Source organism: Leptosomus discolor, chromosome 2, assembly GCF_034619465.1.
Source record: "Leptosomus discolor isolate bLepDis1 chromosome 2, bLepDis1.hap2, whole genome shotgun sequence".
Taxonomy (NCBI): Eukaryota; Metazoa; Chordata; class Aves; order Leptosomiformes; family Leptosomidae; genus Leptosomus; species Leptosomus discolor.
The window spans coordinates 60,009,716-60,021,296 of record NC_141392.1 but is presented as its reverse complement, the minus strand read 5'-3'; the positions used below and the strand labels follow the sequence as shown (position 1 = coordinate 60,021,296).

Below are 11,581 nucleotides of genomic sequence, written 5' to 3'. Positions count from 1 at the left end.
GCTGGTATCATCAGTAATTTGGGCAATCTGTAAACACTGCACACACACAAAATCCATAAGCTGTGAGAAGCATGCGCTTCAATTTCATTGTGACTCTAGCTGCTACAAATAACATTTCGATGTTTTCTTCAGTTCCTGGGCATACACGACACCCAGGCCTTCTCTTCACGCTCCGCATGCAACACGAGGATCTCCCTACACAGGGAAGGACCTCTCGGATCCAACCCTCCGCAGGCCCGCTAACACAACGCCAAGCTATCCGTATGAGAAACGCAGGCGTGACAACCCCTTTCTCTCTCAGCCCCAGGCTCGGGGGTGTTTGGCAACGTCACGGCGGCCCCACCGCTCCGCCGAGCGACATCTTCCCGGCCGGACGCCTCCGCCCTGTTGCTATGGAAACCCCGCCATCTTGGAGGGCGCTAGGCCAGGCCGAGCCGAGCCCCGCAGCGGCAGCTGATGCAGCGACCGCGGCCCTCCCCGTTGCTACGCGCCCAAGACGCGGAGAGCGCATTGCGCAGGCGTGAAGAGAGCGGCGGGGCGGGAGTGCGCAGGCGTACAGCGAGCCGCTCGGGCGGGGAACCGCCGGGCTGTACGGCCCCCAATCAGGGACGGGCGCGAGGCGCGCAGGCGTACAACGCCGAGCGGCTTCAGCGGTCGGGCCCCGCCGCCCGCGGGCAGCACTGCGCAAGCGCCTCGGGTGCCGTAGCCCGCTGCTGGGGGGGGGGGGGGGGGGGGGGGGCGGTGCGGAGCTGGAGGCGCAGGCGCACTGCGAGCAGCGGCCGGCGCGTGGGGCGCAGCGGCGAAGGGGCGGTGCTGGGGTGTCGGTTGCGGCGTGAGGGGTCCCACCGGGAAGATGGACGACTTCCAGTCGGGGGAGGAGGTAACGGGCTGGGGCGGGGGGCAGCAGGAGGGCGGCTGCGGGGCTGCCCCTGGCTTCTCTTTTCCGGGAGGCTGCGGGCTGCCGGGGGGTCTTAGGGGGTACCTGCCCGCCCTGGACCCCCCCCTTCGGTCTCCCCCGGGCGAGCCCGGGGCCGTCGGGCGCCCCCCGCCCGCCGTGGCCCTGACCCCCTGCCGCCCTCCCCGGCGTGACGCCAGGGGCGGGCGGTATCTCTGAGCCGCGCGTCCCGGGCAACGGCTGGGGACAGGCCCAGCCTTTGTTCTTGCCGCCCGGGGCTGCTGAGGCTGCCCCCCCCCCCCCGCTCCCCGGGCCAGAGCCCTCCCGGGAGCTCGCCCTCCCTCGGGCCGTGCGAGCAGGTCTGGTTACTGGCCGGGCTGGTGGGCCAGCCCCTTGTCTGCATTTCGGGTGTTCGCTGGGCTCCTCTTCCCTGGTGTCGAGCCACGCCCGCTTCTCTCCCGCAAGCTGCCGCTACAAATCATTCGGACAAAGTGCTGGAGGGGTGTCGTGGTGTCTGGCTTCACCAGCAGGATGAATCAGTGTGCTGCGGTGAAAGGTTTACTGGTACAGTTTAGATCCGTGAACGACTGGAATAACCTATTTTTGTGCGGAAAGAAGAGTTCAAGCAGATAGCCTGCATGTTACAGGCGCACTAACGAGACATCGTACCCCGTTAACGAAGATACAAAGTCCGATAGATCGAGAGCCCTTATCATACTAAACGACTACCCAGCAAGTGTTGCTGTTGCAGAGGGACAGTTTTCCTGAGCTGTGGCAATTTGCTGCGTTGTTCTTAAGCAGCTGCGTTGTGACTTGGTTAGACAATAGCAAAGCAGTGTGAGGGGTGAAGGTGTGCCGGCCTTGTGCTATTTTAAAAGCCTTGTCCTGATTGCTGGGCCTGGCCTGTGTTACGTGGTTACAGGTATTGTTTTTTAAAAAAATATAGTTAACATGCTCAAGCAGCGTTCTTAGAGCTGTTTTCAAAAACGTCTTCAGAATTACTAAAAAATAATACTGCTTTGCAGTTTGCATTTATTATTTGGGAGCCCCTTGTGCCAGAGGGGTAGCGCTGGGAAATCATAAAGCTTCTGAATGTTTTCCCATTATTTTTTCATACAAAAAGTGTTGATATCATCTTATTAAAAGATGGACTAGTAGTGTTGTATTATTTGGCGGCTCAGTTAGAGCACATGCATCACAAAGCTGGGTATCAGGACTTTATGTTCTGTTGTGCATCTAAACCCATATACACTCTCATCCCAAAAAAGGAAGAAGGTTGAGAAGTAACAGCAACTCTGGAAACAAATTCTCAGATCTATTTATGGCTCTTGCCCACTTGTTTCAGTACAAATTAGATATCCAGATACCTTTGAGAACTTGTGTTGAATTTAATTCGGTTTGGTGAACTGTGTTTGTGCTCACTCAAAGGCATTTCTAAGCAGGGTTCTAGACTTTGTGAAGAAAAAACTGTGTGTGGTTTACCATCTTGCCTGACAGCAGGCTCTGGCACATGTATGCTTAACTTCTGCTCTGTGGAAAAAAGGATAGTTTGGTAACTATAGCTCTTACTTGGTTCAGTACCTGGTGCACCTTAAATGTAAGCACCCGTAAAATTCAGTACCATGAAAACAAATGAGGCATATTAAAATTAAGTCACAGCCAAGAAGCTGAAAATAAAAGCCAGTTCGTCACAGCACATAAAAGCTTTTAAAAATGTTGAGGAGTGCGAGGAAGTTGGTGCCTGTGACCAGTTACAGGACAGGCATTGTGTGTGTGTCTCCCGGGGCGCCGTCTCTTCTGCCAGGGAGAACGCTCAGCAGCTGCTCACGGGATTCTGGACATTGCCTGTCCTTGCAGCTGGCTAGGCTGTTCACCTTCTGACCAAGCCTTTCATGAACATAATGCTGAAATTCTCCCGCGCAAGTGTAGCTACATCCTGCCTGCACACGTGAATGGTGGTGTCATTCGTGTTTGCCAGCTGGAGAAGCTGACAGGCCTCCCGGTGAAAACTCAGTTGACACTTGTGTGATTGGGTTAATTTTGAAATTCTTATTCGGCCTTCTGAAATTAGCTGGTTTGCTGTTACATGCGTTTGTTTTGTCTGATTCCTTTCTTCTGGTTTGTGAGGTGAGGCTATGAGATACCAGCAGTAAAATCGCGGTGCTTGGCTCGCTGCTGCGCCATGCAGGACCCGCCTAGTCAGTGCTGCCCAGCTATTTGGGCTGCTGCGGGGGGTGGCGGGCTGCCCCCGCCAGTGGGGGGGGGGGGGGGGCTTGTTTTAACCGCCTTGCATGGGAGGCAGCAATAGCTGAGGCACTAAACCAGGAAAACGTAGTAACATACAAGGAAACAGACAGTAGTTTTAAGATTAGTGAAAAGTCGGGGCCTTCTCTTCCACAGGCTTAATCTCTGCTCCTCAGAGCCTGAGAGGAGGCTGAAGGTGGTGGGAATTCCAGCGAGCCAGACTTGCCCTTTGGTTTCCAAGGGGCAGTTTTCTTCTTGGCCCCAGCTGAGATTGGCATGACAGCTTTCCCTTGAGCTGTGAATTGATGTTTTGTCCGCATCAGTGCCCTGGAGATGTCCGTTCCATTTAACTGTGAGCCGTGTCTGCCCCCTGAGGTTATCTTGGCAACCCCGGCGTGAATTATGGACATTAATGCTTCCTGCGAGTATGCGTGTACAGAAGTGCTATACATGTTATTTTGAAATACTTTCAAGTTAAAATTTGAAAACTTTGACTCAAAAGGCCAGCCAATAGTAGTTCCATCTGTTACTTTTCATTACTTTGCTAAGACTGTTAACTCGACTGGGTTCAGGGAGCCAGAGTACCTATGAGCAAATAAAGGAAAACTCGGTGTCTTCTGGCTTGCAAGAAATCTGACAAGCATAAATTGTCTAGTGCATGTTCTTCACAAAGCTTGAACTCTGTTATCAGAAGAATGTGTCCACTGATTATTTCAAATTCTCCTTTTTTTGTAGACTTCCTTTGTTGTTGATGAAGTCAGTAGCATCATTAAAGAGGTAAATTAACATCTTCATTTTGTTGGTGTGAAAGTGTTGTATGCTGTATGCGAAAAGGCATTCAGGAAAATCTGATAACTGATAGGTAACAGATTTCTAGACAGGTTGCTATCAAAGTATAGGTAGCTGTTGATTCAACCAATGTGCATAGTTTTAGTGTAAATGTTACCTAGCTTTAGTTGTGGTACATATTGCAAATCCAAAAGATAATTAAAATTATTTCATATGCCCCTCTCTGGTTGCAGCATATCCCTGTTAGAATTTCTAGGGAGATGTTTTATGTTAAACTCTAGAGAGAGAGTCTTTATGTTTCAGTATCATGTAGGGGTTTTCTGTAGGCTGCCTGCATATCCATGTTACTGTGTTCTTTTAGGATGCTTTTTCTCCAAAATGAGTTGTTTGTTTGAAATGATTGAACTATTCTTGTTCCTAAGAAACATGAATTTCCTGTCTAGAAAATTTCCAGAGGAATTTGGGTTTTGTGTCCAGAATTCCTCTTAAAAGAGTAAAATAGCACAGTCTTTTTCTTGTTGCAAAGCAATTGTTTTGGTCAGACTCTGTCAATTGAATACTACATGCTTGGATGCATGTCCCTGTCTCTTCTGAATCTGAAATAATTTTGTGGTTATTTTTTTAAACAATTTCTGCGAGGAAAAAATACCTCAATGAAAAACATGCAGCTTTAATGTACTTTTATTTGCTCTTAAAGCAGAAACTATCCTCATAAGTAAAATAGATTATTTGGCTGAAGGCTCCTGCTCTATTAGGAACCAGCAACTACATGGGTCTCTTGTTTTGATTTGGGGTTTTGTTTCCCAAAACTGACTCTGCTGAAAAATCTGAAGTTCGTTTCCATAGAAGACTATGTGTGAGTGAGCTGTTATGTGCATTTTTTCAGTCTCTTCAGGACTGTTTAAATGCAAGATCCTTTTTGTAACTCTGACTTCAGGACATGGGGATAGGAATTACAAATAATCAGAATCTCACAAAATGAAGAGGGGATGAGATCTATGATAACTTCCTCTATGCCTGGCTCAAGCTCTAACCTGCAAGTTTTTCAGTAACTGGAAACACTTCCAACAGTGGACAAGCAGCATTTAGGGTTTTTTTTGGGGGGTGGGGTCTCATCTTTAGAGCCCCGTGTTGGAATGAGTTCATGGGTGCCTTGTAGTTTGACAGCAGTGCAGCTGTGTCGTGTTTGTCACCCCTAGGCCATAGAAAGCGCGATAGGTGGCAATGCCTACCAGCACAGCAAAGTGAACCAGTGGACAACAGGCGTGGTGGAACAAACGCTGAGCCAGCTCACAAAGCTGGGGAAGCCTTTCAAGTACATCGGTGAGCTCAGCCTTCCCTTCCCTGGTACAGCGGGTACGGTCACGTGCACAGATGGCTGGGAGGGGGTAAGACCTTAGCAAGAGCCGGGTCTCTAAACTACTCGTAAGCACGTATATATGCATGTGTGTGTGTACGTATTAATAAAAGCTTCTCTACTAACAGTGACCTGTGTGATTATGCAAAAGAATGGTGCTGGGCTACATACAGCAAGCTCTTGCTTCTGGGACAACTCCAGTGATGGTAAGGAGCACAACTAACTGGTGGATTTTTCAGCTTGCAACTCTAATGCTAGTCCCTTTAAGACTAGGCAGCGTACTTCTCTTTTTTTGCAAGTGCTGTAGTTTGGAGTACTAGCATACAGCTTGGTATTTTTTCTGTTTGGCCGTGATGCAAACCGCTGTCTATGAAGCGCTTAGCTGTTGTGAAAGTTTCATTCTTAAGATTCTGAATGTAAACAATGACAGACATGCATGCAAGGTATGCATTTAATCACTGTAACTTTCCTGTCTCTGAAACCCTTTTTTGTGTTTGTAGGAACCTGCACTGTGAGATGGGAGAATAAGACTATGTACTGTATTGTCAGTGCCTTTGGACTTGCAATATAATTGCCTTGAAATCATTCATCCTTCTGTTTTCTACTCCAGCACTTGATTCCATCTCTACTGAAACTGTGAATACACTGAACAACTTCTGGTTTTAATGTACTTTTTAAATAACTTTTTTTTTCAAACGTAGAAATGTGAAAACATGCTGTTACACTATTATGTTTGTACTTAGTATCGTGCCAGTGTTGCCATGCTGTCTTAACACTTCAAGAACTTCTCTTCAAGGTGCTAATACTGAAATCTGCTGCAGTGTAAACACTTTCTCTAGATTTCTTTTTTAAGACCAATATAAATGCGACACCGACTTTCACACTTTGTACTCTTGGTTAGCATTAAATTATTGACATTCATAACCATTGGTGTGATTCATTTAAAACTTAACTCTTTTGTTATTAAAAAAAAAAGTTCCAATTCTTTTAATTCTCTTCAAGGTAGTTGAGGTACCAGAATACAAAGCACTGCCGTAATTTTGCCAAAGTCACTACAAAATTGCAAGAATACCAGACGACGTTTATCAGAAAGTAACTTGGCTGCATTTTGTGGGACCTGTTTAATCCGATTGTATGGTATTTAGGGCATGGAACAATAACAGAGATAACTGTCTTCATGGAACAGAGATAAGAAGTTTTTCACATTCTGGAAGTGCTCTGCAAGCTGTACACGGGTCATGGTTCACTGCTGCAGCCAATTACATGTGTTACGTAGGTCTTGAACTTACCTGCTACCGTCTACATTGATGTTGCTGATAGTGAGTGTGATGAGTTCTGACAGTTGGCAAAACATGATCCTTTCCGAAAGGGGGAAAAAACTGCCTGAAGGCGACAGGACTAAATACTGTGTGAGTAAGTCTCCTGCCTCCTAGAGTGAAGTTGCAGATGAATAACAAGTAAAACAAGTTTTCAGTGTAGGCTTGGATAAGGTATTATTTGTCAGCTGACTAAAGAAATGGGAGCATGCTCTGAATTTCAGGTTACCTCTGTAAGTATGTAGCTGCTATGCAGCTTCTGTGAGCAGTAGCTCACTGCTAGTGAAGTTGAAAGAATTACTTATGGAGCAAGTATGGGAGAGTATTCCTGGGCTAGAGTCAGTGACCTCCATGTGCTTATATTTAGGAAGCCGTGTGAAATGTTTTCAGAATCTGGCTCTCAGCTAAAGAGCATAAATCCTTGATCTCTGAATTGCTAAGGAAGTTTTTAATCTGGATGGTTGGATACTTGATCTCCTTTCTAGCAGCAGGCCAGAATGATGCTGGTAGCATAGCACTTTTTCAGCTATTTATTTACATCGAAATGAAATGATGTGGCACTTCAGGACAAGGTTTAGTGGTGAACTTGGCAGTGCTGGGTTAACGGTTGGTTGGACTCTATGATCTTAAAGGTCTTCTCCAACCTGCATGATTCTATGATCTGTAAATGAGCATTACCATCTCCGGTAGTAAAGCAGGAGTAAGTTGCGTATCCATTTGCACAGAGGTATTTACAGCTGTTTTAGTATGCAATGAGACTTTGGTCTCTCCTCAAGCTTATATAAGCAATGGCGTCACCCCGATCACTTTTGCAGTTTACCAGCTATGAGCAGGCTCTTGGAAGGTACAGAGCTGTAAGAAGGAGATGAAGGACATCAGCATCTTCACCATCTCTAAACCTTTTTCTGTTAACCAGCCAGTGGGTTGAGGGTGGGCAGCCCTCCCTGGGTGTGCTGAGAGGCTGCAAGGCGTGCAGGTTTGGCAGGAAGGTAGCCGACACTAACGTTCACCAGGGGAAGTTTCGCTGCCAGCACGACCGCAGCAGGCTTTGCGAAGCCACTGTTAAGCCCTTTGAGGATGCCAGTTCCTCTTTATAAACTGGCTAGTGTATTTCTCAAGATAATTAGCAACCTGTCCTTCCAACTTCAAGCCCAGGCAGGGTAATAAAAAAAACCCCAAACCAACCCAAAACATAATTCCCTGGTTAATCTGTGCTGACACAGCTTCCTGGATCCCATCCTTATGCAATTAACCAAGTTTAAATATGCATAAGAAAATACATGTAAACTGAAAATCTGTGTAAGTTATTGAAATGGTAGTCACTGACCAGAAGGAAAATAAACCCAAGATACAATATAAAGATATAAAACTTTATTATGAACATATTTAACAATGATTATGCACATGAAGTCTTCCAAGAAACTCAATACCCAACTTTTGGTTGAAGTAAAATACTGTCTTTCAGTAATTACTGGCATAAGCAAAAGAAAATGGGGGAAAAATTGGGTGACTATGGATACAAAGTTGTCTTTTGGCTCAGAGAAAGACAACAAAGTCTTTCCTAGCTGGAACTGTTCTCCTATGTTCCCCAGTATTAGTGTCACGGGTCTGTTCCTACCTGGTGGTCAGTAGTTAGAAACGAACAGCATCCACTTAAATAAAGAACTGAACCACGGTGTAGGAGAAAACCAACTTTTAAATACAGAAGCAGCAGCATTGTACTAGGAATACTGAATTCCCATATAACTCTGTTCCAGCAGACTGGACTACAGATAATCACAAAACGTGCCAGTAAAAGTTCCGATCGGTACAGGTGTCGGCCGTGGGGCGACAAAGAAGTTGAACTATGCACAGAACATGCTCAAAAGCTAACTCTCATGCACGTTCAATACAGGAGCAACCACGATTGTTCCGAGGATGTAGATTAACTATCTATCCATACAACTTAAGGAAAAATTCTGATGTAGAGAAAGCCTCTGAAAATGAAATGTTTGGAAATTTGAAATTCTAACTCTCTATGAAACTTTCATACTGTATTCTCTGTAAATGTAACAATCTCCTCCAGTGTACAAAAAAACCCCAGAAGAGTACTGGCTTCCTTCTGAGATTGTTGCTGCCTAAATGTTTTTAAACAGCCCTTGCAAATGGAAAAAAGCAAAACAAAACCCAAACCAAACACTTCTGTTGTGGCATGTTATGAAACATGACAGAGTCCAGGGCCTAGACTCTTTTAACAATTACACAAAGGACTTTGCACCACTGAGGCTATTTTGGCTCATTAGAACTTGACTATTTGCATGTATCTTGCACCTACAAATCTGGTAAACTCATTTAAATGAATTTTAAAAAGGGTCTTAAGTCTATATCACTTCTTCAAAGGAAGAATGGAAAGCTTGTGTTTTCTTGCATTAAAAAAAAAAAAAAAAAAGAGAGAGAGAAAACCCTAAAACACTTCATTCCCTGCCTCCAGCTCAAAAGACTAAGGTAGAAGATGGAAAGGGAAATGAGGCACTTCGTGCAGCAGTGGAAAATATAAGAAGGAGCTAAGACAAATGCAGCAGACGAATGACAGTATGCTGTACATAATCCTCAAGTAAAACCCCCCAAAAACCAAGCAGCAAGGAAGCCATTTTAAAATCAGCATATAATCAGTGACACTCCTAAATGGAAATAGTTAAAGATTTTAGTCCACAGACATCCTCTATTAGGCGTTTTATAAGACGTGTAAAGATTTTGGTTTCTTAAGTTTTCACCACAACCTTTTCAAGCATTCTTTTTTTTCAGTTTTAACTTTGTAAACGGAAACAGAAGCAGGATGTCCTTCGTGGGAGTCGGTGTTCAGATGACAGCAGACCATAAGGAAGTTGTCCATCTAGGAAAACTTCAAAATTGGTTTAACTCCAGCTGAACAAGTCTGTCTACACCAAAATCAATCAATCAATCAATCAATCACTGTCCGATTCCTCTTTATACTTGGCTCTAATAGCTTGGCCGTTCTGAAGTGGCATTTCTTCGTAGTCACTCCTGTGAAACAGATGCTTGTTAGAACTTCTGAACATGGTTTTCAGATAGGAATTCCAAAATAAACAGGGCAGTTCTAAGCTATGTTGAGGCATCAAATTGTTATTTGGGTAAGAAGCTGGTATCTGTTTTCCTTCTTTGTTGGAGAAATGAACAATATGGACGGCTTCCCTCTAGCGGATGATGCACACTAGAAGTTATCCCAGTAACTACAAGCCACTTTTCACAAGGACTGGTACAGAAGCAAGCTGGCACTACTACCACCACTCGTCTAGGCACGCTATCTCGGACAATGCTTATATCCAGTCTAGCACAAACTTGTTCCGTTGTGCAGTGTTAACGCCATCCTCACTGCTGCAGCCACTTCGGTGTCTTTGGTAAGAGGTGAAAACACCAAGGGCAGATAATGGCTTTGTTCAGTGTCTAGCAAGGCACACTTGATCGGGATGGGTTTCAAGTGCTACTATAATTCTCATACAAACTCACACAAGTCCAGGAAGTTTTGCTAGATTTGATCATTCTTATTTCAGTATGGGATGGGCATTTAAGAAGAGCCATTCTCCTTCCCTGAAGCGTTTACATACAAGCTCCCTCTTGGCTAACTCCACCAGACTCCTGCAGTCTTTCCCAGTTTAAAAGGAAGTCCTTGCCTCCCACAGCGTTTGCTCCCTTCACTCCATGACCTACCAGCATCCCAATACTTTCTTACCTGTTTGTATCAGTGCCACAGCAATCCCTTTTGGAAACCAAAAAAAAACCCCAAACCAATGTAACATGCATTCTCATTGCATTTCTGTTTAAGATTAAGGCTATGTTTCTGTTTAGGCAGAATACTTTCACTGACAGCCTACAAATCCTTCACTTGTTTAATGAAGATGGAATAGAACATAACAAAAGTAACACCCCAAAAGTGACTCTCTGTAGGTATTTTATAATCTTACCCATAAATCACATCTTCATCTGAATCATTCAGCATAGAAAAAGCAGGATTGTCTTTCAACTGTGATTCTGGAAAATACAAATAAGGGTTAATTTAGTGCATTAAATATAGAAATGTGGATGTACTTCTAACTCAACACTGGAGTGACAGACTCAACAACTTCCACGGCAGTCACAACTACAATTCAACAAAACTATATCCAAACAGCAATTCTCTCCTTTAAATTCTTCACCCTTCAGCCACATCATGGAATTCTTAAGAGTAATGGAGATGACATAACAATCTCATCTTGTTTTTAGATCGATATTCTCCATGTTGCGTAAGTGGATTTCCTCCCTTGTGCAGTTTCCTATGTCATATTATTTCAACCTGCACATAACAGTAATTATGTTAGACCTCATTATTCTTAATCATTATTCAAAAATTCGTATGTACTTAAAAAGCACAGACGTCTTTACCTTCTGTTTATTTCTACGCTACAAATATAGCAGACCAAAGTTGTAGTCCTTTGTATGCAAATCAGTGATTAGCCAGTTATTTTTCATCCTTGTACCAGACGAAGGAAGGACTTCACAGCGAGATGAAAGGAAACACATACTGTCCATTGGCTATGTATGACAATTCCCTCTACCTTGTTTTAAGGCCTTCATTTCTTGCATAATCTGTGCTGCTTAGCTGCAGTTCATAATTAATACACAAGTAAAATTCAATCCAGCAATTTGCAAACATCTTTTTTTTCTGGCAGCTTTTTACTTCCTGCCTTCTATAAACTAATACTTCTTGCAACCCAACAGCAAGTTTTTAACTTTATCCTCACCCAGCCGTTCCTCTTGTCTGTCCTAATGGAAAACCAGCATTTTTCTGTAACAGTTCCATCCATCTCAACTCTAAAAAGCTGACAGAAAAGACCAGCCCCGCTGTTCAGTGCTTTCCCCCTGCATACCTCTCAGCACACAAGATATGTGACTGGACAGGGTGCTAGATAGTCGCACCTGGGCTCCCTTTCCCATGAAAGGTTC

The 11,581-nt window shown here is 44.6% G+C and overlaps 2 protein-coding genes across 6 annotated transcripts in view; one reads left to right on the top strand and one right to left on the bottom strand.

The window, feature by feature from the left end:
* The first annotated feature begins 801 nt into the window (after window positions 1–801).
* Window positions 802–6,209, top strand: DYNLT1 (dynein light chain Tctex-type 1). 2 transcript variants are annotated; one of them, XM_086461156.1, is made up of 5 exons: window positions 802–880; window positions 3,875–3,916; window positions 5,128–5,251; window positions 5,414–5,491; window positions 5,786–6,209. In XM_086461156.1, exons 1-5 carry the CDS (start codon window positions 854–856, stop codon window positions 5,854–5,856), a joined length of 342 nt encoding a protein of 113 aa, XP_086317282.1. In that variant the 5' UTR covers window positions 802–853; the 3' UTR covers window positions 5,857–6,209. The 2 variants fall into 2 exon arrangements, with proteins under 2 accessions (XP_086317282.1, XP_086317283.1); XM_086461157.1 differs by lacking the exon at window positions 3,875–3,916.
* A 3,329-nt stretch (window positions 6,210–9,538) lies between these two features.
* Window positions 9,539–11,581, bottom strand: part of TMEM181 (transmembrane protein 181) — a 35,554-nt gene continuing 33,511 nt past the window's right edge. For all 4 annotated transcript variants that reach the window (XM_086461152.1, XM_086461151.1, XM_086461154.1 and 1 more), the window contains 2 exons: window positions 10,564–10,630; window positions 9,539–9,625 (listed from right to left, as the gene is read on the bottom strand). In XM_086461152.1, the coding sequence (XP_086317278.1) occupies window positions 9,547–9,625; window positions 10,564–10,630 (146 nt within the window). In that variant the 3' untranslated portion in view covers window positions 9,539–9,546. The remainder of the gene's footprint in view (window positions 9,626–10,563; window positions 10,631–11,581) is intronic.